Raw genomic sequence first — 22,178 nt, 5'->3', positions numbered from 1 at the left:
TTTTGAGACATTGGAATGGGAGATTGTCAAAACTGAGCCATCTAAGTTACCAGATTTACCAGTTCAGCACTATAAGAATGAATTTGGCAGACATGTCTTCATTGAACTGACACACTTACTGTATGTCTGCTGTTGCAGCCAAGCAGAGCAACAACCAGTTTAGACTGTGGCTCACTGCAGAACCTGGAGCTCCATTTCCTGAAGACTTCCTCTCGGAAATCCACAAGGTACTGTAAATGTGCGTCTTTGCATAGTATCTTAGTTCTTCACTTGCCTTGCCTTTTTTGTTTATATCAAAATAAGAAAGTGTACTTTAATGTCCAGCTATCCATGTTCTAACTCTTTCTTTCATTTCAGGGTCATAGGAAAATCAGAGCTTGTCCCGTCAAATGATAGCTAACAGTTCTAAAGCCTTGTGTATCTGCCTTCATTTTTGCTGCACTGTACAAACAGATGTGCCCTTACATGCCAGTTGTAATAGCAGAGTTTTATTACAGCGGAGCTCAGTGTGAGGCTTTGACATAAAGCAGTAAAACAATTTTCTAATCAAGGTTTTAATTAGTGTTGGGAAGCATTAGTTTAAGGCAAAAGCAATTGAGGGACTTGGTGTTGGCAAGCCTGCAGAGTTTATAATGGAACTGAGAGGGGCTTCGGGTACTGATTCAGCTGAATGGGATTGAGAGTTTACAAGGGTGTTATTTCTGAAATGCAATTATCTAAAAAAACACATCATAGAAGGTAATGAAAATAAAGATATATTGCTTTACTTATCTTATCCCCATTGCATTAGAAAAACCATAATAGACATACAGTACAGTATGTGCAGGAAAGACCCAGAGCGATTTAACATTTCCCTTTTAATAGACATTTTGTCCAATACACACAGGCTTGGGGAATGAGGACCTGCCTTCTTGGCTGAAGACATGGGTTAGGCGATTTGACAGATGTACTGTGTATAGCTAATGTGTGTTGAGTGCCGCCATGCTTTTGTTAATGCAAATAGCTTGACATTTAAGAGGTTTGCATTGCATATAATTGGACGGTGGCCTTTGTCTTTTTGTTTTGCTCTCGGACAGATTATGCACATCCGATTCCTTTGTATTGACCATAAAAAGTGTGTGTAGCTTCTCAGGGAGGATAATGTAGAATCAGTTAAAAACAAATTGGTTCCAATTCAAAATTATGTACAATCTCAATTGGGTTGTTAGTAAAACAGCTTCCTCTCTTGATAAGAATCTTTAATGAATCTATGTGGAGATTCAAGAGGCTCTAATAACATGCAGTTCAGAGCAATTAGTTTAGTTCAGTAGCTTTTATTCTGTTTTATTAGAACTGTATGTAAGATTGGTGTGCTTAATCATTCAGATACTCAGTAAAAACACTACTTATGCCCACTGTAGAAAAGTAAGAGCATGATTTATTTAAACACATGCTGTACTGTATGCATTGTTTTTCAGACATGATTAGATGTTACAGAGCAAATGTCACCTCAGGTCTATACTGTATGTTTCAGCACTGAATATACAAAAGGAAAGTATTTTTATGGCAGATAAGGAAAAGTGTTTGTACTGTACAGTTAACAAAACAGATTAAAACATTGGATAACAGGAATTGTTCAGTTGCACATGACATAATTCTGGGAAAATTAATTACAATTGAAACTGAATTGTGCCCAGTGCATTTCATTAATGTAAAGCCAGCCTTCTTTATTTAGCATGTTTAATTTCTCATTATGCCTTGCATTTGTTTTGATTCTTGTGCAAGAAGTCAACCATGATATTTTTTTTCTGTTCATAGCAAAGTAAAAAAAAACACAATTATAATTCCAGACATTTACAGTAAGTACCCAAAGTATTTTTTGTACATAATTTTTTAAAATGTGTTTTGTTTTGCAAGGTCTCATGGCATGCACTGATGACTCACTGCTTGATGGGGAGTGATTTATTTCATGGTCTTCGGGGTGAACTGCTGCCAATGGGTAAGTGGGGAACAATAATTCAATATTAGAATCTCCTTTTGCAAAAACACCCTTAATATCAACAGCGAGCAACAGTTCTGTGCAGATTTGCTGGTGTCAGTGCTACCATTGCCAGCAGTGATGCAGTTAAAGAATATAATTGCTTAAGTCAGAAATACTTTTTGGAGAAATAATTAAAAAGGATAATAATTGCAAAAAGAAATGTCAAGGCTTCAGCAATATTACAACCACACATGATGGAACGATAACAGGTAAGAAATTAAAACCTAAATAAAATGACTTTGAGACAGTAAGTCAGACGCTAATGCTTATTTAATTTGCTTGTAATGTAAGAGACAGTAATACAATTATTTTTAAAAAAGATTTTAGACATAGTACATTACAAAAGCAATATTCAGTCAAACAGTGCTCAAAATACATTTTTAATCCTCGAGTTGCTCATCTCTGCAGCAGTAGTGCTGGCTCTGGAGCAAGTCCATGAGAAGGTGTGGAAGAGGGTGCTTGACCTCCCAGCGGAATGTCGCGGCCTCTGCTTCGGTACCGGTGTTCTCCATGGCCTGATAGTCGGGTCTCAGTTTATTCCTGGATCTGGGCTGAGCCAGGTGTATCCACTGAACGACACACAGCTGCTGCAGGTGAGCTAGAGATTCTGCAGCATTAAGTCAAAACATCCCTCTGTCCATTATCTAACCGCTTCTTCCAATTCAGGGTTGCTGGGGAGCCAGAGGCTATCCTGGCAAGCAATGGACACAAGGCAGGGTACACTCTGGACAGGACGCCAGTCCATCGCAGGGCACAGAGATGCGCACACAAAACCCACATAAACGCATGGAGAGCATACTGTACAGACTTCATGAAAATAGCACTCCAGGTCCAAAATTGAACCCGGGACCCCAGCGCTGCAAGGAAGCAATGCTAAACACTGCCACCTCAAAACATCAAACAATACAAGGCTTCTTTTATTCTCTAAAACCAGTGCTTTATTGATTCACATTGTTGGGTTTGAAAAAAAAAACTAATTCTTTAATCATGTTGATAAGGAAAGTGCTTTTTACACACTAAACAAGGATTCTGGTTCTCATTTACTGTCACTTAGTTTGCATGGGATAAAAATGTCACCCTTCTCTTTTGTAAGTTTTTCTCTCCTTAAGGATTAATGATTTGTAGGTTTTTTTTCTATAGATGACTATAGTTGTTAAACATTTTTTTATGATTGTGAACTTGTAATATACACAGTTAAAGACTTGAACGTGTATTAATTGCTTTATTCTTTAAAATGGGCTATTCTCCCAGAGGTTTTATAGATTAAACGTTGATAAAGTATCAGTAGCCTGACATAATGTGATAAAAACCAGTCTCTGATATACATTAATTGCTTGTTAGTAAAAAAAAATCTCTAATCCAGATCCATAGCCTTAACTACACCACTAATTTATAGAATATATTTAGAACTTTAAAACTGTTTATATGAGCCTTACTGTACATGTCAAGAGATTATCGCCAATCATCTTCCTAAACTAAAGTGTGCCTGATATTATTTCTACCAGATAGTTAAACTTCTTGTACAATTAACAATTCTGTTTCTCTTTTTTAGGCTATGGATGCAGTAATCAGCAGCTATGGAGAAGGTGGAGTTATCAGCAACTCTTTCATCCAAGTTCTCATTGAGAAGATCACTGAAATCTATTTGAACACAGTCACTGTCTCTGAAGATGCCCTGTACATTGAAGCGTTAGCTCAGGAAGTGTTACTGCAGTGTCCTCAACCACATGGTAAGCACACAGCCTGGCAAGCCTACATTACTTTATATTAAACATCCTGAAGGGCGTTTTAGAGCCTTGGACAGCCTGACCCTTTCACATCTCACACACACTCCACTCATTTCCATTTGTACTAAACTCTTCTGGGTTTTTTGTCTGTATAATTTTCATACAAAAACGTGGATCAGAACTACAGATAGATTTTTGGTTGTTTAATTTTTCAATTTCACTTTCTTTTTGGGAGCACTGACTTTTTTAGCATATAAATGAGAACTCCTTCCTCTATAATGGCATGTTTTCTATCAGGATATTAATGCTGAAAAAGCCTGTAAATTTTTTAGGTTAATTGAAGATGTATTTTTTATCTGGCAGCTCATATTAGCCAGTCATGTTTTCTTCAAATCCATCTTAAAGCTGAATTCATCTGACTTGTAGCCCTGCAGCATCTACTATCCTCTGACTAGATTCATTATTTGCTCAACTGCATTTTGAGTGCTATTATACATGAGATATCCTTACTAACTCGACCTCATCATAAAGCATTAATAATTGTCTCGCCTGTAACTGCTGAACATTGGCATATTGCTCATTTGACCATGCTAATGCACTGTGAAGGTATCTTTCTGCTATCCAAAATATGGTATTTAATTTTAGTGTATTATATTTGCTACCACAGAAAAATATTTACCATCTCCATGTTTATGCGGTTTCTTTTTTTAGGAAAAATTGCAATTGGTGAGTTTGTAGTTCCTATTCCAGCAGCAAACATTGAGCCTGTTCAGTACTCCCGCTGGCTGTGTAGACATCTGTCTGAATTTGACTCCTGCCCTGGGCTAGCACTGCACAAGAGCACTCAAAAGCTGCAAAATCAATCAAGGTATTTTTGTGAAAGCAAATTCATTTTTTTGTCATTTACTGTGTGATGTCTAAGTGGTTCTCTACCCAGTTTTAAGACCGTTTTCACCAGGTCTCTCCCTGCTAAATGAAATAGTCTTCATAATACAGTAAAGAACAGATATTGCACCTTTTGCCCAAATCAATACTTTCTTCTTTAAACTGACAGTTTTATCGGCAGCACTCTAGTGTAGGAACAGTGAATTTCTCAGAACAAAATAAAATCCAGTAAGACTGCTGTAATGGCATTTTTTTAGCCTGACCTTGCTTAAGCCAATAAAAGCATTATCCCTCCATGTACTGCTGTCCTCAGATATTAAATGACCTTGAGCATACAAGACCAATAATATGTACAAGTGACTCGATTATTTCTCCATTGATGAAACTGTCAATACAGTGAAGGTGTTAATCCCAGGTTGTGCAGTTACAATTATACACTTGGTGTAGTGATTGAGGGTGACACACTCCTCTAGATAATGAGTAATCAAACATGCATTATGATCAGAAACATCCATTCAATATATCTGATGTGGAACGTCTCAGACTGTTGCCCTTTTTTCACTGTTCTATGTTGACATACCAGCAATCCCCTCCTAAACACATGACCTTCACTGAGAGTCATGTGAACTCTGTATTAACAGATTAGATTAAACTGAAGTCTACTTGCAGCAGCATTTTAACATTTGATTAAAATTGCCAGTCTTTAATTTATACTCCAGTTTATTCTAAATGTATGGGAAAATAGATAATTTTGTATATTATAGTTGTACAGGGAACTAATTTTGTGACAGTAAATATCTTCCTGGTATAAGAATTGAGTATGAAGCTGGGTTTAGTTTTGCTCCTATGCATGGACTATAATAATAGTCAGAACAATGAAAATTAGAGTAGTTAGAGATTTCATGCTGAATCTGGCCTACCTAAAGTTCACCCTTGATGGAATTTGTGAAGCAATTTATTTTTCTACCTCATCTGTGCAGTGGGGTTACTGGTGCCAAATGGCTGGCCTGCATCACCATTCCCCTTAGAGGTGGATTACATGGGTGGTGAAATTAAGATTACACTGTGCAGGTTTGGGGGTGACATAGTGTAGTAGGTTGTGGGTTCACATTCCCACTGCGAACCCTACTGTTGAAGTACCTTTGAGCGAGATGCTTTACTTCAGGGTATAAGTAGGGAGTGACTTTGCTGAAATCAGGGTTTAATCCCTGCAATGGGCCAGAATCCTATCCAGGGAGAGAATAAGATGCTCTCTAGTCAGTGAACATGACAAAAAACAGGATCAGCACTGGTCCAGTGAGCCTCTGTGGCTCTGATAAGGATTTGGCCTTTTTGTGCAGGTTGGTATTCAACTGTACTAGCTTCTACTATACAGTAATAGGTCTGTCTAGATCACAGATGCCTTTTGTGATATGTTTATCATCTTTTTATTTTAATGTTATGAGAAAACAGTCCTAATTTCAAATAAAGGCTACCCTCAAAACAAAGAATCAAATTTGCCCTTTGTAAAGAAAAGAAAGGAAAAGATATATTGTACAAGCAGCGACACAAAAGAAACATTTATTTCGAGTACTTGGTTTTGATCGGTACTTCATATTCTTGTGCATTCTTTTAATTGTGCATTTGAGAATTGTTCCTCTGTGCTTTACCAAACATGCAGTTCTTTATACACTTAATAGGAGCTTTTTTTGAAGAATTCCCTGATGCAGCCAGTGGAATATTTGTTGCATTTTATTTAGCTTTCAGTGGGTGACCCTCACTGTGAACATGTTCCTAAAGGAATGCCACTATGAGCAATTCATGTAATAAGTGTATTTCTTTTAATGAAACACACGGATGTTCATAAACGAGTAAGGATTACTTTAAAATCATATATCTATTAAAGAAGGCCAGGTGCAAACGACTCTTTCCCATTCCAAGCTAGTATGAGCATGTTAATACTGCTGCCATTTACAAATATAAGATCCAAACTTCCTTTACTGCCACCACATTGTGCATAAAGTAATTATCGTTCATTTAGCTTTTGTTGCTGTTGAATGAATTTTACACATGAGGTGCCTTAATATGTATGCTTTTATTGGTGTTGAATCTTTCTTGGCAGGCTGCCTAAACCGGTAAATTCTTTCAGTGTGCTGGAAGCTGGTAGACTTGTGTTTGCGAACTAGATGCTTGTGCGGTTTTTGACCTGAGGGACTGGAAGGTGCAATGTATTAATGAGATTGTAACCCCCTCCTCCTTGCCGCCAGCCTTGAGTGAGCTGATAATGGCAAGAGTCTAATGGTTGATAAAAGATGTTTACAGTCTTGTGATAGGTGCATTTGTTTACATTGCATCAGCATGTATTACAATTTGTCACTTAAATCAGATTAATTCACTGCTAATTCTATAAATACAGCACAGTTAATTAGCATTCATTTTAATCACACTTTAGTGAAGTGAATCACCACAGGTTAGGAAACCGATTTGACTAAAATGGAATGGTTTTTATGTCACTCTTTAAAAAAACTTAAATGAAGCATAAAATGAAGGCTTTTTTAAATTAAAAAATTAACCCCAGTTCATAAGAGTTTGAAATCATTTCTTATAGTCCCCCTGTTACAATAAGGGGTTGATGATAAATTGGGTTCGTTAAACCTCACCGCTACTTCTTACTTAATTCCTCTTAAATGACTCACAGCACTTGTAAGTTTCTAAATGTTATTTTCTAGTTGGTTTTAACTCTTCAAATGATACCTAGTATCTCCATTGTTGTGTTTACTGCCATTAAAATCGTGGAATTGTATTTTGTGTTTATGAGACTATCAACACTATTGAACATACAATACATTACAAATCACTCACCCTGCGGTCTGTGTAGGTGCTAATGCCCCAGTATAGTGATGGAAACCCTGTACTGTAAAAAAGGCACCGTCCTTCGGATGAAACGTAAAGCTGAGATTCTGACTCTCTGTAGTCGTTAAAAATTCCAGGGTGTTTCTTAACCATTACACATCATGGCCTCCTAATAATCCCCATCTCTGAACTGGCTTCATCACTCTGCTCTACTCCCCACTGAGAGCTGCTGTTTTAGGCAACATACTGGAGCACTGTGGCTGCCGTCGCATCATCCAGGTGGGGGCTGCACATGGGTGGTGGTGGAGGGGATCCCCATTATCTTTTTGAGCTTTGAGTGATGTGCGCAGAAAAGCGCTATATAAGTGTATGATATAGTGTAATAATAAGAATGTATTTATTTATTAAACATATATTAAACTATTATTACTACTACCTACTGTAATCCATGCTGTGGTTTTCAGTAGCTTGAGACCAGTAATGCACTTTGTTCTTTATCTTCCCCATGCTAAGGGTTGCTGGATTGCTGCACAATTTATCTGAGGTTTATGAGGTCTTGCAGTGTGGTCTGCCATCAGCGGACCATGAAGACTCCATAGCTCCCCTGGGGGTCTCAGCGCTAAGCCTTTCTCTGGATCTCGTGTTGGAACAACTCCCTGGCCTCCTGGAGGTAATGTGTGCAAGGGAAGGTTTTTAATCAGCGTGGATTGAGTTGTAAACTAAGACGAATGCTTCAAGTCACACTTGCTTGATTCCTGAGCCGTTTTCATAATACCAACATGATATCTAAGAATGGGTCTTTTTTTTTCCTCTTGAAAGCAGTTAACTTAGGCACACTATGATGTGCAAGTCACAATTTGGACTTAACTCCTTTTCTGTTATTTTTTTTTGAAGGTGGACAATGGCCCATTGCCTTGGTCTTTAGTATCCAGTTTGGCCAAGGCTGAAGATAGCGCTATGGTGAAAACAGTGGGGTATGCTTTGCTGGAGGTAAGACATAGCTTTGCTTTATTCTGCACAATCCCATGGTGCTCCTTAGATGTCCAATGTAGTTAAGGTACTTTTTTTTGTTACTCCTAAGTCTTACTCTTTTCCTTACTCTTTTATTCAAGGAAATTGCTTTGAAATCACGCTGCTTGCATATCTGGTAACACTCAAAGAGCAACAAGAATAATTTATTGGGTTGGTATTGGGAGTTTTTATACTTGTTAGACATCTTCACTATAAATTCTGGGTAAATTATGTAATACAATGGTATTTGTTCCTGCTTGCACTAAACTATTGAAGGTTATGGATCTCACTAGTATGTACTCCTCTCATGTTTGTAAACCTAAACCAAGTTTCTTAATAAGCCCATGAAGATTTTATATCACGTGGTGATAAATATTCATTAATTATAACGGTACTGTAACAATGGGCAGCCTTCACTGTATTTTGCTGGGAATATGTTTTTACATGTGGTCAGAATATGAGAAGGTTGTGTATAAAGTACTAAAATCAAATAACAGCATGAGAAAAATACCTTCTTTTGAACCTGTAGATGTTGGAAGGTCTTTTGCTGAAAAGTATTTGGATACATTCATCCCTTTTGTTTTGCTCATTATTATTATTTGCTCATTATTACCTTATTTAATTAGTTTCCTTTGATGAGAAAAGGTAATCTAAAAGAAATGTAGTCGCATATACTGTTATATACAGTATAATTCTCATCTAATTGCTTTGGCAGTTTCTATCCGAATGTATTTATTAGTATTGTCTTTATCCTGCTAGCTTAGATAATTGCTATCACAATCTGGCTTATGTACTGACAGTTTATTACATTACGATGAATTCAGCACAGAAATTGTTTTGTAATTAGTCTTTCTATCAGTTTATACATCTCTTTAAATGTTCCACATTCTATTTCAAATAGCAAAGGTGTTTTAGGTTTTTAACTGTATAGTATTTGCAATTTCACATTTCATTTTACTATTGTGTTACAAAACATAAAACGTTAAGGAGAAGAACAAATCCCAATTCCTACCAGTCTGTGATTCCCTATGGTATAGGGGATATGGAATTATTTTTTCCTGGTATTTCATGCTGACACCCTTCCTCCATCCCTAGGGCCACTACCACTATAGCACCACTTTGATTTATCACGGGGGGATCCAGCTTCCTGGCCCATATGGCCAGACTTCTAAATTGTGAATTTTATACTGACTTATTTTAAAAAACGTATATTTTGAATATGCACTGACAATTTTCCATGATATATGACTGTTTTTCTTTCATATTAAGCATCAAATTAAACAAATTCATAGTGAGAGACCATCTAACTGCTGGACAATTTTCATCACAACCTCCTCTGTCAGTTGCAATTGAAGTTAAACCACTACTTTGAAAAAGAAATGCACTTAACAGCAGTAGTTTGTAGTTTCATGCACAGGAAAAACAAATTGATTCTTTCACATTTTCCAGAAGGAGGCCTGGTTTGTGTGAAGAAGGATTGTTTGGTAAAAACCTTACATAATTTCCCCGTCATTTTTCTTCCAAAAGGATATTATATTTAGATAATAGAAGTAAGAGTTTACCTCCTGGCACCCCTGAATACTCTCAGGGGAAGCGAAGACTTGTAACGCAATTTATTGTAAAACACACAGTGGTTATAGAGCCACCACACTCAATGGAACACCATATGATTCTCTCTCTTATTACCACTCAGACAAGAGCAGGCAACGACATTGGAAAGCAATGAACTTGCTCGAAGGGCAGAGGAAAGCCATTAAATTCAACACGCATCATATTTCATAATCAGGAGCGTCGCGGTTGCGCTGACACCACGGAATTAGTTTGTTGCAGTCAGGATAATGTAAAACTGGCTGCATCTGCTTCCCTTGGCAGATTTCTTGGAGGACCCTTGTGGGCACTCAAACCATTAATCATCTGTAGCAGAGGACATCACAGGCCAAGGCACTTTGTATGGCATAAATTGAAACTGTATCAGTTGTAGATTGCAGTGGTTAAAAAGAGAACTGCCTGGTGTATATCTCTATTTAGATAAGCTCGTACAAAGTGCAGTGATGCTGCTTTGTCACCACTTTATTCTAACAGAGCCTTGACTTCCACTGCACTCATTGTATGTTCCTTTGAGAGATTATCACCGTACTATGCCGTTCTCTTTGTATATACTGAGAAAGTGCTGTACGTTGTCAAAATACAGCTCTATAGAGACACTTTATCCTGTCAGTCTTGATGCTTCGTGATTCGATGGCAATTAACCGTGATTTTCAGTTTCAGTTAATATTAAGCAATACTTAATTGGGCCTGGTCTTTTTCACTTTATACCTGCAAATGATACATGATTATAAAAAAAAACATTTGCCTTTTAGTCCCTTGAATTGTTTTTGCATTAGAATTTAGATTGTACTTCAACATTTCAAGCTTCTTACCTGGAATTTGTTTATATCCCTAAACCACTGTACACAAATGACAACCACCCAAAATTAATTCACTATGAGCTTCCAGTACTTTTGCAGCCAACTGGAACCCCTTTATTTATCCACATCTGACAAGGACATTTTTCATTCAACAGATTTCATCTGTATTTTTTAAATCTTGGTTTGTACTTTACGAAAATCAGTTTTGCTATTTTTTACATTAACACAAGGCATAATCTGGGCATTTTAATATACTGTGCAGTGTTCGATGTGTCCTCTTTTTCTTTCTCTGTACACAGGAATATATGTAAATCAGAACTGGTTCTCTGAAGGTGTTGGGGCTTGTTTGTTTGTGGATGCACACTGGGTTCCTTACAGAGATTTGTACCTGTATATGTTTTAAAAGCTGACAGTTTAATAACCCAACCTGTAAAGAAACAACTATATAGATGAGTCCTATTCAAATAATTATGTGGCAGTAACTTTTACTAGTTTTAGATATCTTATACTGTAGCCTGTTTCTAATGCTGTATAATATTATATAAATTCTATAAAACCATATTATCTAATACTCCAGCCTGATTATGACAGAAACAAATTAGATTTAACCTACTCTGTTACAGTATGATGACACATTGCAATTACGAACAAAAAGTTTGCAATGGAATAAGTTAGAAAAATGTGATGTGTTTTTAATAATTTTTAGAGAACACAAATATGCAATGAAGTGTAGATTTATAAATATAAACTATTGAGCAACATGATGCAAACACAATAACAGTATCACCTTACTACTGAAGAGGCATTCTTTTAATTAGCATATGGACAAAAGAATATACAGAAAATCCCCTGAAATAAGTATGTTGTGAAGTGGTGCTACAATTTATTAAATGACAAATAAAACCATAAACCTATAGGTACAAGGAACTTTCTTATTCATTTACTATACAATACATACTGTACTTACATTTACATTCTTGTATTGTGTCAGCCTACTGTATAATTTAAACAGCTGTAGTTGCTCATGTCACTTATTGTGGGTTACAGAGCATGTCAGAATCGTGTCTCATAGACGCGATACATTTTTCTTCCTGAGCAGCTCCTGCAGACTGACATAATTAAGGGAAATAACCTAGGAAAATAATTGTATTTTTTCTGACCTGTCTGCTGAAACGTGGATACATGTGGTTTTGGTCAGTTCATTATTTTCTGTGACTGCTACTCTGTTTAAGGACTGACTTTTTGGCCTTTTGCATCGAGCATACGGTACAATGAAATCTAATGCAGTTCTTGATCAGAGTGCAGTGTGAGGTTTCTCGTTTATTATTTAACCTGTTGTTGGGCTGAGCTTTGGCTGTGCTGCTACAGTAGCTGTGGCCAGGGTCCGTGTGCCACCAGGTTTGGGGAAGCTCAGGTCTGTCAGGTATCCCTGGTTAAATAGTACATGCAGTGCAACCGTGTCTGGGACTTAGCAATTCTGTGACCTTACAGTGCTGCCATTGAGATGCATGCTGCTTCAGCAGGTGGTGCTGACTTTCCTGCACTGCCCTGTGGAGAGAGCAGTGTGGCAGTGCTACTGTACATGGCTCCAGAAGGGCCATTACAACCCTTATTCATCCAGTGTTGGTACGGGGCTTGTGGTAGTGAGCTTTATGTAGGTTGGAGGTAGAGGAGAATCAATGGCTGCCCATTCTAAATTAGCAATGGTTACCGTTTCCCCATGAGACAACCTGGGGCTGAATTGGCTGACCCCTGAACTGGACATTTCCCTGGTAGTCTTAGGGGGCCTTCATCAGTAGGCCTGTGCACCAGAGAAACCTGTGCACCATAATTCCTCTGGACACTAAATAGCGCAAACCTGTTCTTGAGTTCCTCAATTTGTTCGGGCTTTGTACCATTTGTAAATAGATATGGGCATTTAAATTTGGTTCTTTCCATGCCAGTATGTTTGAATTCTCAATAGTTTCCTGCCAATATATCAATACTTAATACTTTAAATTATATTGAGGTGTTCTTTGGGAAACATACATGTACTGTATGCAATTGACTTTTTTAAAGGTAAATTCACAGTTCCACGGGAGTTGTTTCTGAATAAAAAACCAGCATGTACTTCACACTGGAAAAAAAAAAATCTTTAACAATAATTTGAAGGTTAGTGTTGCAATGAGTTTTAGAACCAGTGATTTGAAAACAATTGCTAATTTTGCTCTGCAGCTTTAATTTTCTCTTCCCAGATAAATCATTTCACTCTTTGCGAGTTGTTCACTGACTGACAAATTGCTTCTCCAGGTTTACAGGTGTATGCTAATGTATTGTTTTTTTTTCTGCAATTAGAAATAAATGAAATAAAATGGAATTGTGAGTGAATATTTGTGTTGAAAAAAGAATAAATAAAAATTTAAAGTGTAAATTCTGTTGAACCTTTCTTATCCACTAAAAAAATGTTTTAATATTTATTATGCCACCTAGTTTCTGCTGTGCAAAAGGTTGTTCCCTAGTGTTGAAAGGAGGGCATGTGCAGTTTAGAAACTCTGCATTCTCCTTCTTTGTGGATGCTGGTTTCAGGAGTGCTTATGGATGAACCGTCTGCTGTGTCGCATCAGACAGCAGGTCACTGAGCTCTCCAGCTGCACGCTGAGAGAGGGCTGTGCCTTCCCCCCTCATCTTGCTGAGGTTTCACAAGCACTGGAGAAGGGGAGAGCACCACAGCCCTGGCTCCCTCCTAACTGTCAGCCAAGCGTCACATCTCTTCAGACGTGGCTGGAAGGTGAGTGAACCAGGGATACATCTGTTATGGTTTAACAATGTTGTGATGGCTGTTTTATGAAGTCACAAGTTGTCTAGCATTTCAGAGGCCTCTAACAGACTCCTTCATTGGCTTTTAACGTTGGGAAATCAAAACAATTAACGATTTTTTTAAATAATTGGTGGGGATCTAGATGAGGAATTCGCTCCCCTCCATTTAATTGAATCTGTAGACCTACTGTAAAGGACTTAAAAAGGGCTTTTTCTCACTGCAGCATTTTCTGAATGCTGTTGTGTGCCCGGCCTTCACTGTTTGATAAATAGTTACCATTTAGCAGTTTATTAGGCCTCAGAACACTTACTTGAGCTATCTCAATGTGTCGTCTGCAGTCTTTATTAACAGTTTATTTAATGTCAGCCTAGGGTTAAATGATAGTCATCAAACTCTTACACTTGGTCATCATATGGGATTAAATCATAGCGCAAAGGAGGTGCAGCATTTTACTTAATTAACCTTTTGTCTCTTACTCTATTGAAATCTAAAACTGTACTGAGTTGCTGTCTGTCTGATTTTATTCCCTAACACAGATTTAAAGAAGAAACACAGTCAGTTAAAACAGTGGGTGGAAGAGAGTGGAAGAACCAAAGCACAGGGCTCAGTCAGTAATGAAGTCACCTCAGTGTGGCTTGGAGCCCTGGTCAATCCAGCTGCCCTGATCCTGGCCCTGAGGCATGAATATGCAATAGCCAACATGTGTTTACTAGATGAGGTTGGTATATTTTAAGATACAGCATGTAACGAGGTATGCCAACAGTTAGTTGGCTAGGGCTCGCTCAGCATCTCGGAAAACAGACGCCTGCGAATCGCTTTAGGTTGACGTTGGTAAGAGACATATGGCTCCCGGAGCTTCAGTATGTCAAATAGTGAATGGCACCCCATGTTGAAGGAGTCTGTCTATGTGTCTTCTCTGAGCAGTGCAGGAGTCACTCTTCCCAAATGGGTTGTGCATAAAAAGTGGTTGTAAATGTATGTAAAACTGTCAGTATTGTTTTAAGTCTCAAAAGAAATGTTATCAATATCTATACTAAGGGATAAAAAATACATGGATTTTATTTCATCATAATATCTGCCTTCTTTGCAATTAATTGTTCCCGCAACTAAGTATAGCCAGATAGTTTTGCACTCCCCATATACAGTACAGTGTCATTCCCTACCTTGTAAGTGGATAGTCAGGGCACAAGTTTGTCTGTGCTCGCAAAAGAAAACCAGTGTGTCTTTCTGATTTTAGACTGCAGTTCGCTGTCATGTCTCCAGAAGCCGAGAACCGTCGGACCAGTATGACATACAGCCACATTGTTTGACTCTGGAGGGACTTTGTCTTCAGGGAGCATCTTGGGACTTCAGTAACAATGTTCTTGTAGAGTCAAGGTACATCTCCTTAATATATTCCAGCGTGTTCAGTTCCTGATATGTGTGTTGTGACGTGTATCTTATTATTTACACTCACCTGCAGCTTTGAATGACAGTGACAGGTGTTGCCTTGTCACAAGGTTCATGCATCAGATTCCTTCAGGCTTTTTTAATCACTAGAATTTGCTAATGCATTATAGTGGAATACTAAGTTCTTTTTTTCTCTTTGTCTATTACTCCATCATTTGAGGCACGCACTTTCAAAAATCCATATCGGAAGACAGTTCACAAAGGACAATTAGAGGCAGATAGGTTAAAAATCTTTTGATGAAGATATAATTGTACAATAAAATATTAGAAAAATGTATAATTATATCTACATACCCCTGCTGTTTTCATTATCTCCTTGCATAAATTTAATTTTGAGATAATTTATCTATTTCTTATTACTTTCCCTTTAACATTTGTCACTAACCAGAGGTCCAGAATACTGCTGAGTATAATTTTTTTTATAAAGCCTAAAATTACATGGTCAGAGCCTGGCTGTGCTCAGGTCTTCTGTATATAAGACTTCCTTTAGTTCTTTGAGCCGAAGACATTGAACAGTTCTTTTTCTGATTATGTAATCTGTTTCACAGTAAATGGAGTGAACAGTGCTGTTGGCTTAGATTTTTCTTCTTAAAGCCACTCATGGTACTGTAGATATTCAAGGGTATCCTTGTGGTTCTTAAGACTGCATCATCATTTTTTTCCCTTTCAGCTCTATTTACTGCACAAGAGCTAGCTACAGTAGATATCTCATATAATTTAAGGGCCTGAGTGAAATGAAATGGAATTCTAGACTGATTTCATATTTCATCCTATTTGCTGTCTTTGCAAAAGAATTCTGCACAATGTGTAGCCTGTAGCTGCCCATTTAAAATAAATCATTGTCTTGTTTTTATGTGGAAATTTGTTTTACATATTTACTTTATTGAAAACATAATCTCCTAATATAGTAGGTCTCATGAATCAATAACTGCTTGATACCTCATATACTTTCTTGAATGATATCTTCCAACAGCCTGCAAGTATCGTAAATTTGTAATTTAATGTAGCATTTACTGGAAGAATGGTTAGAAAAGTGCTTTATAATAATATTTAAGAGTCTGAAGGATTTAGAGTACCCTTGTTTCAGTCGAATGTTTTGATTCTTTTAGCTGTGACCTGCACCTATTAGTGTCCATTCTGACTCGGAGATAAATAACCAATGAATAACCAGACTTGTATTTTTTCAGTGAAGAGTTTGTACACCTTCCCTACGTCACTGTCAGGCCAATCCTGCATAAAGCTGCTGTATGTGAAGGAGACAGAGCTGACCTCTTTGAGTGCCCTGTTTATATGACCCCTGCTAGAAAGGTTAGTGATTCCTTCTGTGTGAAAGCTTTTGATCTGCATCATTTAACACCAAAATCCTGTCATACTACATGGTTTTCAGATCAACACTGGTGCTGGGTTAAAATTACAAAAAATCAATATATTCTGATGTGTATTTGTTTGCTGCTAATAATGTTTGGGGCCAGTATAGCTGGCTGTGCTCCTTATCTTAAACACCGTACAAGGACAAAGATTGTGAAGACCTATCCAACATCCTTATGTCAGCCCTAATCTAGCCACACTGTTTAGTACACTGGGCAGGGTGTCTGCAGTCAGGTTCTGAGTGGCTGAAGGACAAATTCAGGAGCAGATTTAACCATTTACTTATTTCTTACTATGGAGCTATGGAACTATGGAGCTACTACTGCACTGTACAACTAAATCAAATTTCAGAACTACTGTATATTGAAATTACACAATACACAAAAACAGTGCAACTGATGTCTTCTTTGTACAAGACAGCATTGCCAGCAGTATTTTCACCAATAGTTCTGTTTTTTGCCCCATCAAGTTTTTGTTTTAATCAGTGTTCAGTGGCAGCACAGTCAGAATTATTTGTGCAAGCATCTCTATGAATTGTTGCCTCAGAACCTGAGAATACAATTAAATTGATTAAGTTTTGGATTGTACGACATGCCTTATACAAAGAGAGCTAAAAATTGGTCTTTAATTATAAGAATAATGTCTTTGTTGAATGAGGATGATTTACTTTGACAGGGTTTTTTTTAACCTTCCAAATAATAGCTTCAACTCATAATTTTGGCACATTCTTTGCCTATGTTAAGAAGAAAAAAAAAGAAGTGGTATTTTCATGACTGAAAAAAATATTTTTATTTTTAATGGAATGAGATGTTTTTTCAGTGCTTACAACACACAAAACCGAGGTGCTGCAAGTGTTAAATCTCACCTATGATCACCTTTAAATGTACGGGTATATGCTGTAATAGTTCCTCTAAACCATTGCATCATCATCATTAGATAACAGTTTTACATTGCATTGAGGGCAATTTAGAAGCAAAAAGGTAACAGTTAGAATTAGGGGGTGCCCCATGCTTAGTTTGATGTCCTACAGTATAGCCACTATTGAATTGCTCATGATGTTATCTGTTTTTCACAATACTTTACATATATAGTGTATATAGTATATAGTATACAGTATATAGAAAATTAATATTAACAATTTGGAACCACAGCAGAGCAGAATTGTGCCAGAAATTCTTTCCATTCTGTAGTGGTATGTTATTTTGGCACTACTTAAGCATAAATATGAAAACATTCAAAGTAATTAGATCATTACTAAAAAATAAAAAAACACAGTCCACACAATCAAAACTAACACTAGCACCTATTATGAAAAAAAAAAGTCAAAAAAAAAATTCTGCACTCTGCGCTCTTGGAAACAGCAATGATGGACTGATAAATACATATATTCCAGCCTGGTCAATCTAAACCTTGGTAAAAGAAATCAGTATATTGGCCCACATATTTTACACCTGGGGCTTGATAGTGGCTTTTTGTTTTCCACAGGCTTTCTAACCCCTTAGCAAGTATCACGTTCTAGGAAAATGACTGATCTAAATCTGATCAAATTGTTGTCCTGTTAATTTATTGGTAATCTCCATTAAACATGTTGCTTTTATTGGAGTCTGTGTTACAGTAGGTGTTGAAGCACACCGCAGTATTGGGTACAGTCAAGATGATTAACTGTGCCAGATTGGTGTTATCAAGGACAAGTGTACCACATGATAGTATAAAATATTAGTACAAAATAGCTAAAACATGTGAGAACAACAAGATGCCATCCAGGTCTATTGGAATTACAAATACTTATTAGCTTCCTGATCTACAACTGTAATTAGAGTTAAAGTCCACCTGTTTTACACTGTATGCACATACATTAAAATAACATGGAAAAATAAACACTGCTACACATACAAACTGAATGGATTAACTTTATACTTGAACGGATCAGCAGTAAAAAGGTTACAATTTTGCTTTTATTTAGCAGCTTAAGTTTTCAGTTACTTGATGCTGTAGCTGCCTTAAGAGCTTCAATAGGCAGTGATTTTCTGCCAGAAGTGATCAGATTCAGTTGCATCTTGTCCCTCCAGATAATGCCGAAACCCTTAGCTGGAGTCTTAAACACGTCTACAGACTTATCTGCAGCCATAGTTTCTTGTCCACTAGAATACATTTCATTCACGCTTTCCCTCGCACAGATATGGGCAAAGTTGTTTGATCTACAGTATATGACTGGAAGCCACACATCTAACTTGTGGGAAGCATCTTCTCTGAGGAGAAAACATCCAAATGTTATTTTGTTTCTTAAGGTTTAAACAAGATCTTGACCTATTCATTCTTTTGAATGCTTTTGCCATGATTAACTTGCCATTCTTCATTAAAACATTTTAAAGTTGTTATACAAATGATCCTTTCAGGCATTTTGTGCATTTATAATCTGTTATAGCAGCATTTACAGTATTTCAACTTTATCTCCTTTATTAAAGGGTTATCCTCCCTTATGGTGAACTGAAATGAATCAGCAGTAGTGGATTTCTGGCTAGGAACCCCAACTGCTATTGTTAAATAATTTTGTGTTCTGCTTAATTTAATAGAACAAACCTTCTGAGGAAATCTTTAATTTTGGCAAACTGTAGTAGCATGACAAAAGCTCTGTGTCTGATACATGGGCATTAGAAATGGTATGACAAGAATTACCATTAACTTTCCCTCTTAACTTATGTCATGTGAAGAGGAGAGTCAAGATTCTATGATTATACTGTAGATATCGGTCACAATTTACCTCTGTGCGTGCTCTCTTTAAATAAAAACCTTGTTGTATGGTGTCATGTATCCCAGAAAAAAAAAGGTTTGTGAAATAGAATCCCCTACCCAAATAATGCTGTTATCTGGAACCTGTACCAGGTATAATCTGATTGCAAAGTCTTTTATTCCTTGTAGCAGAGTGACACTGAATAATGAAAGGTGGATTAGCCCATAGTGAATGCCACAGCTACTGGCTTTTGTCCAGGTTAAATTGATTTAACTTTAATACCTAGAACAGTGATAGACTCTGGAGTTGTCACAAGTGATGTTACATCCTTCCTACATTTCATTATTGTTCATGGGATTTGGATTTTTGAATCCCTGGAGTTCTTCTACAGAAACCATTAACAAGATCTACAGCTGGATGGAATTTTAGTGAGACCACTAGGTAGAAAGGTTGTGGGGGAAAATATCCCAGAATGAATAAAATAACAATTAGATAGAACTGGTTTTCAAAGAAATTTATAACAAGGAAAAATGTAAGGCACACACAAGCTTAGAATTCACAGAATATTTTTTTCACAAAGACATTTTATTAAGAAAAAGAATTAAGCTGTATTTTACTAAAGCTGAACCTTGTAATATCATGATTATGGATAAGTAATGCACTGTGTACAGGGTAAACTGAAACATTAAAGCAATTCAACAGACTCAGCAGTGTGTCTTAACATATTTCACAGGTAGGGTGAACAGAACTAATTATTGTAACCTTTGGGCACATAAAATTAAAATAATTGTATTCACGTGATTTTAACTACGGTATGTCAATATCGCTTATCTCGCACCTCATTCGGAATGTCAGCCAGAGGCAATGCTTTGTGCTTTGTGTGCGCTACCTGTGTGTTTTTGGTGATGGTGAGAATGATGCCTGAGGAAATGAATGAGACTTCAAACACCAGGGCAATGTAAGGCTCTCGGGGAGGAGATCTAAGGCTTTGCCTAGACAGACTTTACTGTCTCTCTGATTTGAAAGTTACTTTTAACCCCCCGGGGAACATTATACCCTGCTCTGAAGGGATGGAGCTTAGGAAGTCGACAACAGCCTGTAGGCAGCCAGCGTACCTGCCCAAAGCTACTCTGTATTTAACCTGTGTGGAAATGTTTTTATCAGAGCGGGCTTGTTTGGATTTTTTTATTGCTACTCTCAGATGTGCACTTATGTTTTAATAGGACCTTGGTCAGTACTGTAAAGTTATCTAATTAACAAATGAAGAGTATAGAGGGAGATTTTCTAGCAGTAATAATTTTGGTGTATAAAATAACAGCCTTTCTGCAATAGCATCTGTAATAATTTAACTCATCACGACGGTGAGAGTGACCAACCAAACAGAGGACGTGCAGCACCGGGCATGATTTAGCTTAACCAGATGACTGGAAATCTTGATTGCACCCAGGCAAGGAAGCTGCTGTTGACTTTAGCAAAGCTGCAGGAAATTCATGGCTCTGCTTCAGAAAGGGGGCATGGTGTTGCCCTACATATTCAGGTCTTGCACCTTCTTGTGATTCTGTGTCATTGCAGGGGGTCACAGGTGATATGATGGCAGAGATCTGCCACCCATTCCACCATCCATGAGGTTACGGTGTCCTTGATAAAAAAGGGTTAAGCTGCCTTATCAGTCTTTGACCTTATAAGGAGTAGTGTCAATATATCAGAAGCTAGTTTTATGTCGTTTCTGGATTCTCAGACATTGGCTGCACACACACTGCACTCAAAAAGCCTCTCGAACATGCGAGTAGGTCTATAAACAGGAAAAGATTCCACTCTCTAAATGTGCAAATGGCACGCTATGCTTCATACAGTATTTGCATCGCATTTGGAAAAAAACATATGTGAACAATTCCCTGACTCCTGCCATGGTTCTCAGATTTGTCTGTGTTCAATCATTTTCAGTAACTAAATACTTTAATTTATTAACAGATAAGTGTTGAGGTAATGCCGAGAAAATTCTGTAGATGCAGTTGAAGTGTGAAAACACTTGCTTATTCTATTGTTGTTTTGAATGAGATTTGTTTCCCTTATTTTAGTTGTAATACTAATACATTTTAATATAGCAATGTTATCTGAAATGTGTATTGCATACACTGCAGCATCCCCAGTAGTTTGCAATTAAATTAAAATTGGATTTAACACAAGCTATATTGTATGTCACCCTGGTTAAGATATCAGTTCAGCAAATTATTGAAAACAACAATAAAAATGGATAATGTATTTGCAGGTGTTTGCAGATTTGACATGTATTTGTAGGTATAATCATTCACCTGAATGCATATACAATGTTAATACAGAAAACACTCAGTCTAGTAATGCTGAGTTTATTGTTTTCAATGGTCCAACTGAGCTGAGTGCTAGAGAGAAAAATCTATTCAACATGATCAGGGGAATTTACCTATTATGTACCCCAGAACCTAATTCCTGTTATATTGTGTGTGACAAAGGTAAATAACCTGTGAAAATACAAGTACTGTATTTATTCCCATTCATTTTATCCTCATTAACTTATTTTCAAAGTGTTATCAACCTGTGAATATTCATTGTCTGAAGACTCCTATGTTGCTTGTAAAATGCTGCGTTATGAAAATCTCCCCTGTAGTGTTTTCTTTTTTACACTTTGGATTAATGGAAGGGAGATAAACTTTGTGTAAATAAATAACCACTGGGGCAATTCAAGGCGGTGGTGTTTCTTGCTGGTTGTCCTTTCAATCAGTGCCATGTGTTTTAATTTATTGTAGAGAATAGAACTGTAGCAAGAGGGATGTATGAAACAGTGGCAGTCAGACAAATTTAAAGAGCACTTTAAAGGTCAAGCCTCCAAACAGATTTATTATTAAATCTGATGGCTGAAAAATAAACAGTGATTTTAAAGGGCATTTTGAATTGTATTACAAATACACAAACT

General features: G+C 37.1%; 1 protein-coding gene across 2 annotated transcripts in view; it reads left to right on the top strand.

Annotated features, from left to right (window-relative positions):
* Positions 1-22,178, top strand: part of LOC148643537 (uncharacterized) — a 97,049-nt gene that overhangs the window by 70,904 nt on the left and 3,967 nt on the right. For both annotated transcript variants that reach the window (XM_088615848.1, XM_088615847.1), the window contains exons 45-55: positions 139-227; positions 1,897-1,978; positions 2,429-2,613; positions 3,573-3,750; positions 4,459-4,615; positions 7,978-8,134; positions 8,359-8,454; positions 13,449-13,650; positions 14,217-14,398; positions 14,918-15,057; positions 16,317-16,437. In XM_088615848.1, the coding sequence (XP_088471974.1) occupies positions 139-227; positions 1,897-1,978; positions 2,429-2,613; positions 3,573-3,750; positions 4,459-4,615; positions 7,978-8,134; positions 8,359-8,454; positions 13,449-13,650; positions 14,217-14,398; positions 14,918-15,057; positions 16,317-16,437 (1,589 nt within the window). The remainder of the gene's footprint in view (positions 1-138; positions 228-1,896; positions 1,979-2,428; positions 2,614-3,572; positions 3,751-4,458; positions 4,616-7,977; positions 8,135-8,358; positions 8,455-13,448; positions 13,651-14,216; positions 14,399-14,917; positions 15,058-16,316; positions 16,438-22,178) is intronic.

Source organism: Lepisosteus platostomus, chromosome 22 (genome assembly GCF_059453375.1).
Source record: "Lepisosteus platostomus isolate fLepPlt1 chromosome 22, fLepPlt1.hap1, whole genome shotgun sequence".
Lineage (NCBI taxonomy): Eukaryota > Metazoa > Chordata > Actinopteri > Semionotiformes > Lepisosteidae > Lepisosteus > Lepisosteus platostomus.
Note: the sequence above shows the minus strand (reverse complement) of the source record. Positions and strands in the feature narration are given on the sequence as shown.